The 18,437-nt window shown below is 28.0% G+C and overlaps 1 protein-coding gene across 4 annotated transcripts in view; it reads right to left on the bottom strand.

Moving 5' to 3' along the window:
- Nucleotides 1–18,437, bottom strand: part of LOC129962695 (H(+)/Cl(-) exchange transporter 5-like) — an 89,674-nt gene that overhangs the window by 1,042 nt on the left and 70,195 nt on the right. For all 4 annotated transcript variants that reach the window (XM_056076619.1, XM_056076620.1, XM_056076617.1 and 1 more), the window contains 7 exons: nt 17,959–18,080; nt 16,813–16,927; nt 12,258–12,356; nt 10,406–10,461; nt 8,572–8,679; nt 2,238–2,356; nt 871–965 (listed from right to left, as the gene is read on the bottom strand). In XM_056076619.1, the coding sequence (XP_055932594.1) occupies nt 871–965; nt 2,238–2,356; nt 8,572–8,679; nt 10,406–10,461; nt 12,258–12,356; nt 16,813–16,927; nt 17,959–18,080 (714 nt within the window). The remainder of the gene's footprint in view (nt 1–870; nt 966–2,237; nt 2,357–8,571; nt 8,680–10,405; nt 10,462–12,257; nt 12,357–16,812; nt 16,928–17,958; nt 18,081–18,437) is intronic.

Genomic DNA, 18,437 nt, shown 5'->3' on the forward strand with positions numbered 1-18,437 from the left:
ACAAAATGAAAGTTTCTAGAATCACCAGGACAGTAGAAGGTGAATTATGCCAATCCTTCAAGAACTTTCTCTAACTTACTTCGGAAGCTATAAAAAGCCTGTTGACCAAGCTGTATAGTTAGTCAGTTGGATGAGTCCAGGAAAGCGTAAGCATTGAGTGGAGGATTAGGTGATTAGTGGATTGAAGATTAAGCCATGCACTGTGTCTTGAGGTCAAGTATTGATGCAGCATTGAATTGTGTGCCGATTAGCCAGTCATATAATAGTATGTTGGCTATTGAATATAGTTAAAATGAGAAGTCTGGTGAAAGCTGGCTTTTAAAGAGACACGAATCTTTCTTCTTGCTGAGTTCTGTATGGCCACTTTGTCTGCTGTTGTAGTTGTTTGCTACCGATTAAGTACTAATGTGCTGCTTATTGCAACTGTTTTTGTGTATGTCTCAGCTGTGATTTGTTGTCTGTGTATTCATGTCGCCATGTTAATAGATATCGTTATTTGCTATTGAGGCCTGTTGACTGCTTCAACATACACAAACTACATCAAACCCATTGATTTTACAGAATTTTGTATAACGGTTTGTTGTCAGAAGAGCATAGTGGAATCTTGTGGACAGTTTTCCATAATAATAAAATATAAAATATGTTACATCATTAAGTGTACAAGTAAGTAGATCCTACTGGTAAATCTTCGAAGATGTGAATTATATCCTACTCAAAACTAGAGGTAACTTGCATATTTATTTATCATAAAATAAAATTGCATTCATCCTTATTTGATACATGAGGCAATTTTATATCCTTACTATCTTTTTGCAGTCTAAATTCTTAAGCAACTTTTATCTTTTAACAAACAAGAAATATTATACTTACCCATGTTCTGTTACTAAAAGCTGTCTAAGACCTAATTTACAAAACATTTCAATGACTGTTTCCATTGGTGTTTGTACTGTGACTGTTAGTGGAGCCTATAACATATAGAAATATTTTTTGGGGGCTGTTTTATCTTGAATAAATCATTTTACAATGGGGTTAATGCATAGTATTAATTAGAGAGCCATGAATAGTTATATTTACTACTTAACAAAGGAAAATTAATTTAGAAATATTCTATTTTGTTTCGTTAAAAAAAAAAAAAACTCTTTAAAAAGAAAACAAACTTATAACTGAAAATTCAAAAGATTCTGCATTTCCTAAAACTTTTTATGAACGAAATTTTTTGCAGTGCTTTGATGTTGAATGACATTTACATTCTATGATTAATTATTAAAGAAAGTCTCTTCTCACTCTGTCAACACTTTGTGACATTTTATTTGTGGAAGTTTCTGTGATTATTCTCTCCATCTGATATTCTCTATGCTGATGAAAATATTGCATTTGCTAAATATTTGTGAAATAATGCAAAATATTATGAAAACAATAGAGTGAGTAATGAAGATGGTAATGAATTCGTTGTTTATTTAAAGAATATATTCACAAGAAGAAATACTAATAGTATTTGAGATAATTTGAAGGGAACTATAATTTCAAGAAAATAATACAGATAATTTGTTTCAATCATTATACGAAAGTGTGAGTGCTTTTATGAAAATTTTTTTCTTTATGCAAAATTTGTACACAACAGGATTACAGACTTGCAGTTTAGGATATGATTCAATAGATAAGTTTCGGCCTTTTTTGTTTTCCTTGTTTTTATAATTTATTTTACAACTTTTTATTTAATGAAGTTCTTCTGTGACGCAATGAAACTTACTCTTACCATGAAATCAACTCTGATTTATAATATATTTCAAATATTCTGCTAAATTGTATTTGCATGGTAGTCAGCATTTCTCTATTTTCTTTTCTAATTTATTAGATTAAACATTGCCATATTCCATTTATTTAAGTTTTTGAAATTTATTTCAGTCAAACCTCTGATGTTGGAAAATAAGATTAATGTCCAGTTCCTCGCCAAGCACGGGAAATCGTGCCAACCATTCAAAAACTTGCCATCCTGTAATGTTAAGATTTCAAATATTCTATCAATGCAGGTACTTCATTAGAAAATTCTAGAACTATCCAATCAGAGTATTATTTAAAAATAGCTAGAAAAAGTACTGCTCTAACTTACAGTGAGAGCGTTTCTAAATTGAAAATGAATCAGAAAATGATTGCATTAACAATAATAATACAAATCAGGAATGTTGTAAAATATTTTGGATAAAATTTTTTAATCTTCAAAGTGAGATGATACTCACCATGTCAACAATTCTACTGAGATTTATAGAATGGAAGTCTTTCCAATTTTCGGGGCTTCTGTGATTAAAATCAACTGTCGTTCTTTCCGTTACCTCAGGATTTGTCTCTTTTAAATGCTCTAGAAAATAAAGGGAGGGAAAAAAATCTGATGAGCATGCATGTGCCTTATTAGGAGCATTTCTATATGTATTTAAAAGCTGTCTAAAAATATTACGCTGATAAATTTTCAAATCATAATTTCAAAAAAATTTTGCATTTGATCAAGATTTCGACCGATTTTTTTTGTATGTACCTGTTCATCATATTTGGCTTTTAAAAATGATATGAACACAGTAACTGTATTCCCCCTTGGTGCGCGAAATAACCACTTTATATACTTACGACACAGAAATCTATATGGTTTTGACAATGATGCAGATGTGTAGTTTAACTTATCTAAGAACAAAGTGTTGTGAGGTAGCTCAGGTAAAGTAAATCCGCTGCAGTGGTCTCCTCAAAACTTTCTCGCATATCTTTTAATACACTTGTCATGTCGGAGAACTCCTTATCTGGTTTTGCTTCGTTTAGTTTAGTTATATTAACGTCCCGTTGTAAAGCAACACTAGGGCTATTTTTGGGACGAACTTCGTAATTTTGAACCCCTGTCAGATGACGAGGATGACACCTGAACTGGCACACACCACACCAGCGGGAGGAGCCTTACCTGGCATTGGCGTACAATAGTTAACAAATACGAACTTTTGGCGTGAATTTAGCATTTTTACTAAATCTATCATGTCATTCTAGGACAGTTATTTGGTGATTAATCTCTGGCATCGAGTTTGTGCTTTAGACACATTTTTCTCTACCGACTGAAAAAAAATTTGACACAAAATCCGATACCAAATGATATATTTAAGGCACAGCGCATTATCCCATTTATATGTTTCTGAAAGTACAGACAGCCTCCTGTAGTTGGATTTGGCTCAAAATTTGACAGGTGGTTACACTATAGATTTAAATCTGTGTATGGAATTTTATCTATCTAGCTCTCTTCGTTTTATAATTATCGTGTTAACTAATATTCGAACAGATGGACTTCCTCTGAACAGATTTTACTCAAACTTTTACAGATCTACAAATTTGGTCTCCCTCCCCCCTGGTTTCTGAAATATTTAGTTTTAATATCAAAAAACTCGGTTGTAGATTCCTCCAAAAAGGAAGTTATTTTATAGGTTTTCTATTTATTTCAGTTGTTTCTTAAAATACATGCAAAAATCGAAATATTTAGAAAAATTGTGCTTACCAAATGGCAAGAAAGGATGTATGCATACATCAAAGGAGTTGGATAGTATTTTAACAGGTAGAAGTGGAGATGTTATTAACATTAATTATTTAAATAAATAATTATCTACACAAACAAAACTTAAAGCTTCTTTCCGTATTATGTTTAAATATCATTTAATGTTAAATTATGATTAAAATAATATATTTTATTTCAAAGCACAATTTTTATTTTCGGTTTTATTAATATGAAGCCTTCTTTCCGTATTATGTTTAAATATCATTTAATGTTAAATTATGATTAAAATAATATATTTTATTTCAAAGCACAATTTTTATTTTCGGTTTTATTAATATGAAGCCTTCTTTCTGTATTATGTTTAAATATCATTTAATGTTAAATTATGATTAAAATAATATATTTTATTTCAAAGCACAATTTTTATTTTCGGTTTTATTAATATGAAGCCTTCTTTCTGTATTATGTTTAAATATCATTTAATGTTAAATTATGATTAAAATAATATATTTTATTTCAAAGCACAATTTTTATTTTCGGTTTTATTAATATGAAGCCTTCTTTCTGTATTATGTTTAAATATCATTTAATGTTAAATTATGATTAAAATAATATATTTTATTTCAAAGCACAATTTTTATTTTCGGTTTTATTAATATGAACCCTTCTTTCCGTATTATGTTTAAATATCATTTAATGTTAAATTATGATTAAAATAATCTATTTTATTTCAAAGCACAATTTTTATTTTCGGTTTTATTAATATGAAGCCTTCTTTCCGTATTATGTTTAAATATCATTTAATGTTAAATTATGATTAAAATAATATATTTTATTTCAAAGCACAATTTTTATTTTCGGTTTTATTAATATGAACCCTTCTTTCCGTATTATGTTTAAATATCATTTAATGTTAAATTATGATTAAAATAATCTATTTTATTTCAAAGCACAATTTTTATTTTCGGTTTTATTAATATGAACCCTTCTTTCCGTATTATGTTTAAATATCATTTAATGTTAAATTATGATTAAAATAATATATTTTATTTCAAAGCACAATTTTTATTTTCGGTTTTATTAATATGAAGCCTTCTTTCCGTATTATGTTTAAATATCATTTAATGTTAAATTATGATTAAAATAATATATTTTATTTCAAAGCACAATTTTTATTTTCGGTTTTATTAATATGAAGCCTTCTTTCCGTATTATGTTTAAATATCATTTAATGTTAAATTATGATTAAAATAATATATTTTATTTCAAAGCACAATTTTTATTTTCGGTTTTATTAATATGAAGCCTTCTTTCCGTATTATGTTTAAATATCATTTAATGTTAAATTATGATTAAAATAATATATTTTATTTCAAAGCACAATTTTTATTTTCGGTTTTATTAATATGAACCCTTCTTTCCGTATGATGTTTAAATATCATTTAATGTTAAATTATGATTAAAATAATATATTTTATTTCAAAGCACAATTTTTATTTTCGGTTTTATTAATATGAAGCCTTCTTTTCGTATTATGTTTAAATATCATTTAATGTTAAATTATGATTAAAATAATATATTTTATTTCAAGCACAATTTTTATTTTCGGTTCTATTAATATGAAGCCTTCTTTCCGTATTATGTTTAAATATCATTTAATGTTAAATTATGATTAAAATAATATATTTTATTTCAAAGCACAATTTTTATTTTCGGTTTTATTAATATGAACCCTTCTTTCCGTATTATGTTTAAATATCATTTAATGTTAAATTATGATTAAAATAATATATTTTATTTCAAAGCACAATTTTTATTTTCGGTTTTATTAATATGAAGCCTTCTTTCCGTATTATGTTTAAATATCATTTAATAAATTATGATTAAAATAATATATTTTATTTCAAAGCACAATTTTTATTTTCGGTTTTATTAATATGAACCCTTCTTTCCGTATTATGTTTAAATATCATTTAATGTTAAATTATGATTAAAATAATCTATTTTATTTTAAAGCACAATTTTTATTTTCGGTTTTATTAATATGAAGCCTTCTTTCTGTATTATGTTTAAATATCATTTAATGTTAAATTATGATTAAAATAATCTATTTTATTTCAAAGCACAATTTTTATTTTCGGTTTTATTAATATGAAGCCTTCTTTCCGTATTATGTTTAAATATCATTTAATGTTAAATTATGATTAAAATAATCTATTTTATTTCAAAGCACAATTTTTATTTTCGGTTTTATTAATATGAAGCCTTCTTTCCGTATTATGTTTAAATATCATTTAATGTTAAATTATGATTAAAATAATATATTTTATTTCAAAGCACAATTTTTATTTTCGGTGTTATTAATATGAAGCCTTCTTTCCGTATTATGTTTAAATATCATTTAATGTTAAATTATGATTAAAATAATATATTTTATTTCAAAGCACAATTTTTATTTTCGGTTTTATTAATATGAACCCTTCTTTCCGTATTATGTTTAAATATCATTTAATGTTAAATTATGATTAAAATAATATATTTTATTTCAAAGCACAATTTTTATTTTCGGTTTTATTAATATGAAGCCTTCTTTCTGTATTATGTTTAAATATCATTTAATGTTAAATTATGATTAAAATAATATATTTTATTTCAAAGCACAATTTTTATTTTCGGTGTTATTAATATGAAGCCTTCTTTCCGTATTATGTTTAAATATCATTTAATGTTAAATTATGATTAAAATAATATATTTTATTTCAAAGCACAATTTTTATTTTCGGTTTTATTAATATGAACCCTTCTTTCCGTATTATGTTTAAATATCATTTAATGTTAAATTATGATTAAAATAATATATTTTATTTCAAAGCACAATTTTTATTTTCGGTTTTATTAATATGAAGCCTTCTTTCCGTATTATGTTTAAATATCATTTAATGTTAAATTATGATTAAAATAATATATTTTATTTCAAAGCACAATTTTTATTTTCGGTTTTATTAATATGAAGCCTTCTTTCCGTATTATGTTTAAATATCATTTAATGTTAAATTATGATTAAAATAATATATTTTATTTCAAAGCACAATTTTTATTTTCGGTTTTATTAATATGAACCCTTCTTTCCGTATGATGTTTAAATATCATTTAATGTTAAATTATGATTAAAATAATATATTTTATTTCAAAGCACAATTTTTATTTTCGGTTTTATTAATATGAAGCCTTCTTTTCGTATTATGTTTAAATATCATTTAATGTTAAATTATGATTAAAATAATATATTTTATTTCAAGCACAATTTTTATTTTCGGTTCTATTAATATGAAGCCTTCTTTCCGTATTATGTTTAAATATCATTTAATGTTAAATTATGATTAAAATAATATATTTTATTTCAAAGCACAATTTTTATTTTCGGTTTTATTAATATGAACCCTACTTTCCGTATTATGTTTAAATATCATTTAATGTTAAATTATGATTAAAATAATATATTTTATTTCAAAGCACAATTTTTATTTTCGGTTTTATTAATATGAAGCCTTCTTTCCGTATTATGTTTAAATATCATTTAATAAATTATGATTAAAATAATATATTTTATTTCAAAGCACAATTTTTATTTTCGGTTTTATTAATATGAACCCTTCTTTCCGTATTATGTTTAAATATCATTTAATGTTAAATTATGATTAAAATAATCTATTTTATTTCAAAGCACAATTTTTATTTTCGGTTTTATTAATATGAAGCCTTCTTTCTGTATTATGTTTAAATATCATTTAATGTTAAATTATGATTAAAATAATCTATTTTATTTCAAAGCACAATTTTTATTTTCGGTTTTATTAATATGAAGCCTTCTTTCCGTATTATGTTTAAATATCATTTAATGTTAAATTATGATTAAAATAATCTATTTTATTTCAAAGCACAATTTTTATTTTCGGTTTTATTAATATGAAGCCTTCTTTCCGTATTATGTTTAAATATCATTTAATGTTAAATTATGATTAAAATAATATATTTTATTTCAAAGCACAATTTTTATTTTCGGTGTTATTAATATGAAGCCTTCTTTCCGTATTATGTTTAAATATCATTTAATGTTAAATTATGATTAAAATAATATATTTTATTTCAAAGCACAATTTTTATTTTCGGTTTTATTAATATGAACCCTTCTTTCCGTATTATGTTTAAATATCATTTAATGTTAAATTATGATTAAAATAATATATTTTATTTCAAAGCACAATTTTTATTTTCGGTTTTATTAATATGAAGCCTTCTTTCTGTATTATGTTTAAATATCATTTAATGTTAAATTATGATTAAAATAATATATTTTATTTCAAAGCACAATTTTTATTTTCGGTGTTATTAATATGAAGCCTTCTTTCCGTATTATGTTTAAATATCATTTAATGTTAAATTATGATTAAAATAATATATTTTATTTCAAAGCACAATTTTTATTTTCGGTTTTATTAATATGAACCCTTCTTTCCGTATTATGTTTAAATATCATTTAATGTTAAATTATGATTAAAATAATATATTTTATTTCAAAGCACAATTTTTATTTTCGGTTTTATTAATATGAACCCTTCTTTCCGTATTATGTTTAAATATCATTTAATGTTAAATTATGATTAAAATAATATATTTTATTTCAAAGCACAATTTTTATTTTTGGTTTTATTAATATGAACCCTTCTTTGCGTATTATGTTTAAATATCATTTAATGTTAAATTATTAATAAAATAATATATTTTATTTCAAAGCACAATTTATATTTTTGGTTTTATTAACGTGAACAAATTTTTAGGCTGGCATACTTTCTATAAATTGTATAATTTAGAAAATTATTGTACATAGAATTCAATAGCCTATAAAGTCAAGCTAGTCGAAGAGAAAACTGATGAATCAATCAATATTAACATATTTAAATGCTTCAAACCAGAAGCCTGAAATTTGAGACATTTCCTCTCAAATATTTATTAGATTAGGCTTTGTGTTTTGCTTTCTTAAATTCACTTACCTATTGCTAGACACAAGTCCCTTCTCAGAACAAAACCAATTAAGTAGGGTATTTCTTTAGATATAACGATAGGAAATCCATTGTGGGTTGTTCGATGGAGAATGTTTTCTGTGGGAAAAAAGAATAAAAATATAAGCATCGTGAAATTCATAAATAAAATAGAATGTACGACAAAAAATGTGCGTGCCAAATTTCTCTTAAGGCCTCACAATTTTTGTATTTTTTTCTCGTCGTCATTTTGCATAGATGTATTGTTTTATAGCTAAATAGATATAAATTAGACAATATTTATTCGAACTCCATCAAAGAAATCTATTTCATGAAATTTTCTCTGGGTTTTATTTATATCAATAGAATTTACTTGTATCAATAGACTCAAAATGACGATCACGAAGAGACATGGTCATTATTTTGAGGATTAATCGTGGAAATCACATGGTTGCATATCTGGTAAATACTGATATTGAGGTGTCGTATTTTTTAATCAAATATTCCCAAATAATGTCACTGGTAGAATGTCCATTGTCATAACATGTAACCCATGAGCTATCTCGCTACATATTAGGTCATTTTCGATATAATTCATGAACTTGTCTAATCATGTTCAGTTGTTAAACGATAATCACTAAGCCCAGGTTTTCCAATCTGATCTGTAGGATGGTTAGACATTATGGGTGGTTTGCTAGAATGTAATTAATGTACGACAGGATTTCTACATGCTTTAAACATTTTATGCCATTAAATACTCTTGTGTTTAATAAAACTTTAGTCTTTGGCAACATTTCAAATATTTTTGTAGGAGAAATTGTATTGCATGAGCAATATATAATATATATCCTATTTGATGATCTGCCAGTAAACCATTTGGGAAGATCAGCAAGGTTAAAGTTGTTCTTGATTTTTTTTTACAGAGTAATATGAAATCAAATGTTGAATATTGCCAGATGTTTACATACGTCGTGAAAGTAATTTATAAATATTTGCAAACGATTTCTCCTGTATATGTATGTTACATAAAGTATTCCATATATGTATATAATGTATAAATAGCATAATTTTGACAGATGCGCGGTCGAAAGGAAGATATTTTTGGAATCAACTCAATTTATTTTGCCACATGAAGTACAATTTGTATACGTGGAAAAAAGATGGAACACATCTGTTTGCACCAGAAGAGAAGAAAAAAAGACAGAAATGTTTCCCTTAAATGATTTTACTAGGAGTTTATGATAGAGGTTTCTTTGACACGTGTCTAATTAGGAAAGATTCATCGATTTTTTTTAGAGTGCATATTAAAAATAATTAAGGAAGCTGAATCAGGAAATATGAGAAAATATTAGAATGAAATAACATGGACTAATTTAAGATAAAAATTAGAAAATTAATTAGAATTTCAATTAAATTAAGAGACATCATTACACGCACACACGTATATATATAACAGTACTTTCCCTCGAAGTTCTTACGTGGAATTTTGTTGAATCTTTTGCTATAAAAACATTCATTCTGAAAGACCCAGATTCAAATATTTCATGGCGATTCAAGTATTTGTTAGAAAACTTTTACAAATCCTACAGTTTGCATGAATAAAGATTTTCTTCTGCGTATTCTGTAGCATTGCTGTGTCTGGACCTTGTAATTTATTTTGAAACATATGAGGAATAAATGTTTCATTCATTTTCTGTGTCTTACAAAAAAAAAAAAAAAACCTATATAAACAATCAAATTTTGCAATTTTAAGCTTGAATTCTTGATATGTTTTGTGCTGTATGTAAGCGAGGAATACACATTTTATTTATGAATTGAGTTTTAAAATTGAAAATCTCGCACTTACCTACATCTTGCAGTGTCATCCCTCTTTGACTTAGGGAAACTAATTCCTTATAGAGCCTAAATAAATAAATTAAAAAAAAACATTCAATAATTTGTATAAAAATTCAATAATTTTTTGACCATTTTAAGATGTAAGATTTATTTTTGTTTTCCTAGCTGATACTGTAATCGACAAAAATCTTTCAACTTTGAGAATTCGATTGTTCTCCTCTTTACAAAACTTTTGAATAATACATTTTTTTGGAATTACGCCTGTTTGTCTGAGATCACAAATTTGAAACTATCAGAAACCATTTAGTTTGAGATATTTATACTAAATTTAGTAAGTTGAAACTTACTAAATTTTGAATAAAATACGTGAAAGAGAAGTCTCTATATCCAAATATGTGCATGAGAACAAAATTACTCTGATAGGCAAAAATTAAAAAAATGAAATTTAATACATAGATTTATCTTCAGAATTGTAGGGCTGTATAAAATTTTGGATTGAATTACTTTAAAAAAATGGCATGTTGATGTGTGGAAAATGTCACCGGTTTTATATGATATGAATCCTATAACGCAAAAACTGAATGATTTTTTGTATGTGGTCGTGTTACCAAAATTATAAATCAATATCATATCGTTATTAAAAATATGTCGTGTGTGTATGATGAGAAGTCCAACAAGTTAATGAATAATGACACTTTACTCCTCTAGAAATACCCCTGAACACAAGTAGAAAAAAAGAGCAAAAATGTATTCAAACAGTTCTCATGGAAACTTGTAACACAAGCAGCCAGAAAGCAGCACTAATGCTCAAAGAAAGTAACTAAGAGTGTTCACTCTATGATTTTCATTCCGAAGAAAGAGCCCACTCGACTGGACTCACTTGCTTTAACAATTTTTGGATTTTTATAGTCTCTGTGATAGAGTATAGAAGCTTCTAGAAAGATCGGTTCCTAATAAAGATATCACCTTAAATCCTATATTTTTGAGAAGCTTTATTTTTTTTAACTAAAGTTGTTAGTTATTGATCTAGCTTCCATTACAAATATATGCAAAAGAAATGAGAATAAACGAAATAAAACCAAACATACCTCTAAACTCTTTTTCTTACTGTAAATCTAACTGCATAGAGAAGCAATATTAAAGATTTGTAATAATTATTTAGTTCCAATTGGGAGTAAGAAATGCTTTCAAAATTCATGCTTGCGATTTTACAATATGCTGCGAAACACATGGTGTTAATACTTGAGGAAGTCTAGAAGAGAACCTACTGTCTCGGATAATACAGTGATCTAGTCTAGTTTTCGAGATCACGTGTGAGAAAAAGGGAATTATTGCAAGGTATATGAAAATAAAAAGACATTTTATTCCAACTAAAGTACGAATGTTATTCTTAAAAATAGGCAATAAAAATTATTTCGAAGTTTATTATTTAAAATTTCTCATATTAGAGGCAAATCTAGAGTTTGCCATTCGACAGGTCCTTCAGCAAGTTCTTTATTCTTTGTGTTAGAAATGAATCCTATTATTAGGTGGCTTTATGAATTGAAAAACTGTCACTCATGCATCATCCCAGCAATAAATACGGAGTGATGACCTATAATGCTACTAATAATTTTTCCTCCAAAAATATCCTGCTTTTCTATTATTGTTTATAATTCGTTTTTGGCAATCATGATTTTATCTTTTGCAGGATATCATGATTTTATCTTTTATCATATTATTGGAAAATTCTTGAAATGCATATATCAGTAAAATGTTGACTTTAAAGTTATCTACTTAACATTCAGTTTTCAAATTAAATTGTTGTGGAGTATGAAATTTTTAGAAATAAAAATTGGATGAAATATATTCTTGATACTTACGCTGCATTTCGTACAAGATCCACAGCCTGTGTGGAATGTCTGAATGAGTGTTTGTTGTCCAGGAATGGGTAATGATTGATTTGAATGTGAGCATCATATCTGAAATATTTCGTCAAGGAAGAATCTATATTTAAGAAATCACTTTTCCTATATTTCTTTCTCCAAGATTTCTTTCTAGATAGCAAAATGCTACCAAAATACTTGAGTGATATTATTTTCTTTGAATACAAAAATATTCCTAATAATACAAATAATAAATGGCTTCCTGGCAAAGGGGTAGCGCGTCTTCCCAGTGATTTGGGCGTCCTGGGTTCGAGTCCCGGTTTGGGCATGGTTGTTCTTCTGTTGTTCTATCTGTGAGATGTGTGAATGTGCCCTCCTGTAAAAAGAGGTTGTGCAAGCGAATGAGTGATGCGTGAGTGGCAAAGTCGTACTCTTGGCCCTAGTTGGCGCTGCTATAAAAAATAAGAGACGTTCCCCTCAGGCTTAAATCGCTGTCTTCGTAACAGTGGGCTTGTCAGTGACAAGTGCCATAAGAAACAAACAAACAAACAAGTTGAAATACATTGGATTCGAGTATAATGCGTTCCTGTACAACGAAGCGAAAAAATTGGAACTATTTTCTATTACCAGATACGGGAACACTCCACGCTTTTGAGCATGCGCCAGGGGCGATCAATTTAACCAAACTAGAGGTGAGATGAAAGGTAGCGCAAGGGGTATTTACATTTTTAGCAATATAATAAACCCCGGCTATCAGAGAATTTGAAGGTATATCAACTGCGGATAAACGTCAAAATTGAACTAACCATTTGAATAGCAGTTTTGTATCATAATACGACATACAGAAGGGAACAAAAAAATTGAAAAATGCGTCTAAAGGTGGATTTACATTAAGTCAATTATAAAATTCCAGTAAAAGTCAGGCGTGTGCAGAAAGAAAATTTTGTATGCCCTGAAAGAGTTGGCAATCGCAAATGCTTGTTTCTATGGTACAAGTACTGACTGCTGTACAGTTTCCGCGTATACGTGATGCTACTGGATCGATTGGTGCTAGTTGAAATGTAAAACCTTCTTAATATAAAAGTTAAAGATTAACAAAGAATTCTGGAACTGCACTCCTCTTACTCACCGCTTATCAGCCTCATGACGGATAAAACCGTCTAAACAGACAGACTCAGTGCTTAAACCGGAAATTATTTTCTTCTCAGAACACGGCCCTTTTCCACAGTATAATTAAATTTATAAGTGGAAATAGAGACCTATTCTCGCCTCCATAGCACTCAACATCAAGTCTCATACCAAAAAAGACTAAGGGAAAAAACAAGCACTGCAGTCTCCTGTCACACATTTCAATCAAACAGAGATTGTCTTCATTTCCATTTCTCAAATCATTTTCCATCTGATTTTTTTTTAACTGCATCCTGATCTACTATAACATAAAAAATGTGAACACAGATTATATGTATATTTTTACAAAATTTTATCTCGCAATCTGCATTATATTTCTAAGTTAATTACTACAAATTATATTTCTAAGTTGAAAACTTATGTAAACGGTCTCATCATAATATAATCTTAATATATATAAATTACGTGTCACGTTGTTTGTCCGCGATGGACTCCTAAACTACTTAACCGATTTTAATCAAAATTGCACACCGTGTGCAGTTTGATCTAACTTACAAGATAGGATAGCCAAAAAAATCTTTGGCGGGAAATCAAAACCGCCAAATGAGTACGGCTTCAGTTTTTTTCCCCAACAGTCATGAGGCTAAGCTTAAGATTTTTCGGCTGATTACTTGAAACGATTCTATTTATTTTCTTAATGTTTGATGCATTTAAAATTAAACATTGTTAATTAATCGATCTTTCAGATTCCTTCTTAAGTACTTTTGAATTAAAATAAAACAGAATAAAGGGAATTAAAAATGTCTAATCTGCATAGCGTTAACCCAACTGGCGTAAAAAAACTCATGCATTTGCGTTACCGTAATTGGAGTTGAAAATTCACGCATGCGCATTGTGTTCTGATTGTTGACATGACAACCATTATCAACGGATGATTTAAATTATTTTGAGGTTAGTTTCATGTTTTTGTAATTAAATAGTATTTATGTTAGTTATATATTTTTTTGTATACGCTTATAGTTTTAAGTACATCGTTTTTTTAGTTTTTTTTAACCTGTTTTCAACCGATTATTTTAAACTATTTGTTTTATTTTCTTAGTGTTTGATGCATTTAAAATTAAACATTGTTAATTAATCGTTCTGGTCATAATGAATCTGAGAATATTTTGTTGACAAATTCTGGAAATATTTCATAAATTAGTAAAGATATTCTTTATTGCCCATAAAGTTTAAACGCTCAGTGATTGTTTTCAGTAATCATATTACAAAAACTTTGTTTCAGTAAAAAATATTATTATATTAATTGCAGATTAATCCTTTCCACTTTAATTTATAGTATAAATTCTACGAGAGAGATACATATTACGTTATGACTGAAGGCGTTTATAATATTATGAGAGAATTATATGACTATCAAAATTTGAAGTTTTAAAATATTTTGATGAAGAAGTTATTAAAGTAGGAATTGCATAAAATATTTAATTATTAAAATTTTAACGAACATTAAGATTGGCGAACCGGCTGGTCGCCAAAGGCGGCTAGTTTCTTATATAATTGTAAATTTTGTAAATAGTTATTTTTGTTTCGTTTTCCTACTGTAAATATTTTGTTAATTAAATAAAATTCCCGTAACATGCCTACCAAACCGTTCAGTGACCAGAATGGTCACGGATACGGGGGTATGAGACGGCGTTCTGTTCTGCTTAAACCGGATAGTAGTAATCGCAGTCGCACTGAGCGATAAATAGTTACTTATTACACTTAAGATAATTTAATTTGTTTTTACATAATGTATGCGTGTGTGTGTTGTGTTTTATTTAGAAAAGCAAACATTTGTACTTGCTTCATATATGCTGACAGTTAAAAAAATAGTTCCTTAGTAATACGCACAGTTACAATTTAAAGACACATTTGAACTTGCATTAATTCGTCTGATAGTGCAACGCGATTTCCTATGAGGAAAACTGTAGCCCCCATGTTGTATGAAGGTCCACTCTATTAGCACAATGCGAAGATTATTCATTACTTAAACAGTAACTTTACTTATGACTTATAAATTATTCATATGGTCAATTTCATTATTTTGGCCATAACAAAAATGAAAATTTTAATTCATGCTGCCTACTTTTATGGATTAAAAATTTTAATAATTTTTTATTGAGCGAAGATTTAATATAACAACTGTTGAGCGATTCGACCACAATATTTAAGCGAATTTGCACATTTCAGATTTTTACGAATCTAAAAAACACGTTTTGGGGATTGTTCATATGTTCTAGTATACACCAGAATTATAGAATATTTTCGGACTTTAAAGGAAATATGCCTGTAAGGTCTAACCGTTCTTATGGGTGTGAGCTACATAATTCAACGAGCTAGCAAGAAAGAATTTGGTTTTATCATCGAAATTTTAGATATTTATCAAATTTTAAATCTAACTTCCGGTTTATTATCTGTCAGTATGTCTATCGGTATGTAGATGAACGCGGTAACTCCAAAAATGCATTAAATTTTGTATTAGGTGTACAATTTTGCATCCATCATTTTTCAATAAATGGCTGCAGCGATAAATGCAGTTTCAAACAGGTAGATAAAAAAAATGTCATAAAGTAAACTTGGACATCTGCCAAAATGACGACAGCTCTACATTAATGGATTTGTGTTTGCATCATAATTTATTCTTTATCGAAAATGCCAATTTTCGAGCCGAATTCTAATATTTGGGAGAAAAGTTCTGATTTTCTGTTTCCATTACAATTAAAGTGCAGTTGGGCCTCATCGAATATTCTCAAGTAATTATGGTGAGTCTGCTCCTAGTGAAAAACCTCTCATGAGTGATTTCAACTGTTCCAGAATGGTGATTTTGAATGAGAGGATTAGCATGGCTGTGGGAGAAAAAAAGTTTTTGAAGATTCAGAACTGGAAGCATTACTTGATGAAGCGCAAGAATCGACATTATCATAGCGAATGACTGAACAAGCCAGATAAGGTAAGCATCTCAAAGCCTTGGGAACGATTCAGAAGTAAGAAATGGATTCCAAATTGAAGCTGAGAGATGTTGAGCAGCGTTTTTTGTTGGCGAACAACTGTTTCGAAGAGAGAATTGGAAGAGTTTTCAACATCGCATTGTGGCCGATGACGAAAAGTGGGGTCACTATGATAATCCCAAGCGCAGAAAATCGTATATCAATATACGAATCTATATAATGTAGAACTTTTTTAATATGACCAAATTATAGATAAGAGTCAGATCCTAGAACAAATCGGTCACATTATAACGTCCAAATTGCAAATCCACTTTTTTTTCTTCATTTTATTAGGTTTCATATCGTGTACGTAAGTGAAGATGTCGAGAGGAGAATTCTCCATCTATTTTAAATAAATATAAATATTTTACTTTAGAACATAAATTGAATAAGGATACATTCCTTCCCTCTCAATTGCATCAGCCACCCACTTGCTTGCAACCACGGAGGCCATCAAGGGCACGATGTAGTCCACACGACCCGTGAGTTCGAACATTATGACAACCAGAGACACTGAAAGAAAAACCAAACGAAATTTTGAAATGATCCATATTTTTCCATGAAATATGTAACTAAAAACAAGATTCTTTAAATCCTCTCTTATTAGCATAAATCGCCCAACGACATTATTACGATATCTTCTCTATATTTTTCGGCATTCCGAATATCGAATAGCATCGCGTCTTCTTTTAATTGTTGTCCTCTTCAGATTTCTAATTCTATACATAAATTATGCGAAATCCAATTTAAATGTTTCTTGGATTTTTAAAGAAAAGATCTACAGATAGCAGTCTACAGAAACGATACAGTTAAACAGCTAATAAACATTGAATATTTAAATAATTATCGATCTCTTTAAAATAAATAGCAAAAGCAAAGAATAAGTAAATTTTAATTTTCATTTGAAAGTTCATGAAGCCTGTCATCAATGTTCGCTTGTCCACCTTGCACCATCTACTTTTAAGAGAAATCTCATAAATGCTACTTTATCGATGTCTTTCTGTATGAGAAAAAACGTTGAGAGTCTCAGCTATTTTAATGATTTCTTCACTTTTTATTTCATTTATCTATTTATATCTTCCACAATCGTCTGATATCCATTGCATTCCAGTTTCGGGAAATATCGAAAGGAATAAAAACCTTCACATTGCATCCAACTTCAACAAAAAGATAAATATTGCCACTTCAGACATTCTACCAACCAATTAAAATGCTCTATACTTATAAAGCAAGGCCTTTTTTTACAATACTACTTTCATTTAGCATGATAAGATATAGTTAATCGCAGTTGGCTGGATAATAATAATAATATTAAATTAATGTTAGTATTATGGTGGGTGAACAGCTGGTAACCAAAGGGAGTTGGTTATTAAACAGTCATATAATATTAAAAAATCCAACTTAATCTAGGCCTTAGACCAATTACAATTTGTTTGACGATTCTAAATAAATGTGAATTCGTAATATTATTGATTCTTAATGAATTCAAGGAGATGAAATATACTTCTGCAAGATGATATTCTTAAAAGGGATGAGCTACTTGCCTGTCATTCTGGTGACTCCTGCGAGGCATGCAGCTGCTCCTATCATGGCATACAGGCCAGGGGCCATGCAGTTCTCGTTAGTGGCGCAAGCAGAGCGAAAAGGCCACGAAGAACGGTATTTCCTGAAAGAACGAATTTCATTCTAGGCTATTGTCAGGTTAGTATAGCATAAATTCCTATAGTTGTAGGTATTAGTTACCATATTTGTACTATTGGTAGTAATTATATTACTATATTTGTACTATTTGTAGTTACTACTTACTATATTTGTAGGTGTTACTAATTAAACTATAATTATAGATATAAGTATTAGGTCTTAGTGCATAATGTTATTACATAATAATATTTAATTATTATGTAATAACAGCATTCGTTTAAATTATGTGTGTTGCCTTTGATAATCCGAAATTTTTAAAATGTGAATACATAATATAAAACTTATACCATTGTCAAGTGCTCTCTATGCGATGTCTAGTTTC

The sequence above is a fragment of the Argiope bruennichi genome, chromosome 3 (assembly GCF_947563725.1).
Source record: "Argiope bruennichi chromosome 3, qqArgBrue1.1, whole genome shotgun sequence".
NCBI classification, from domain to species: Eukaryota; Metazoa; Arthropoda; class Arachnida; order Araneae; family Araneidae; genus Argiope; species Argiope bruennichi.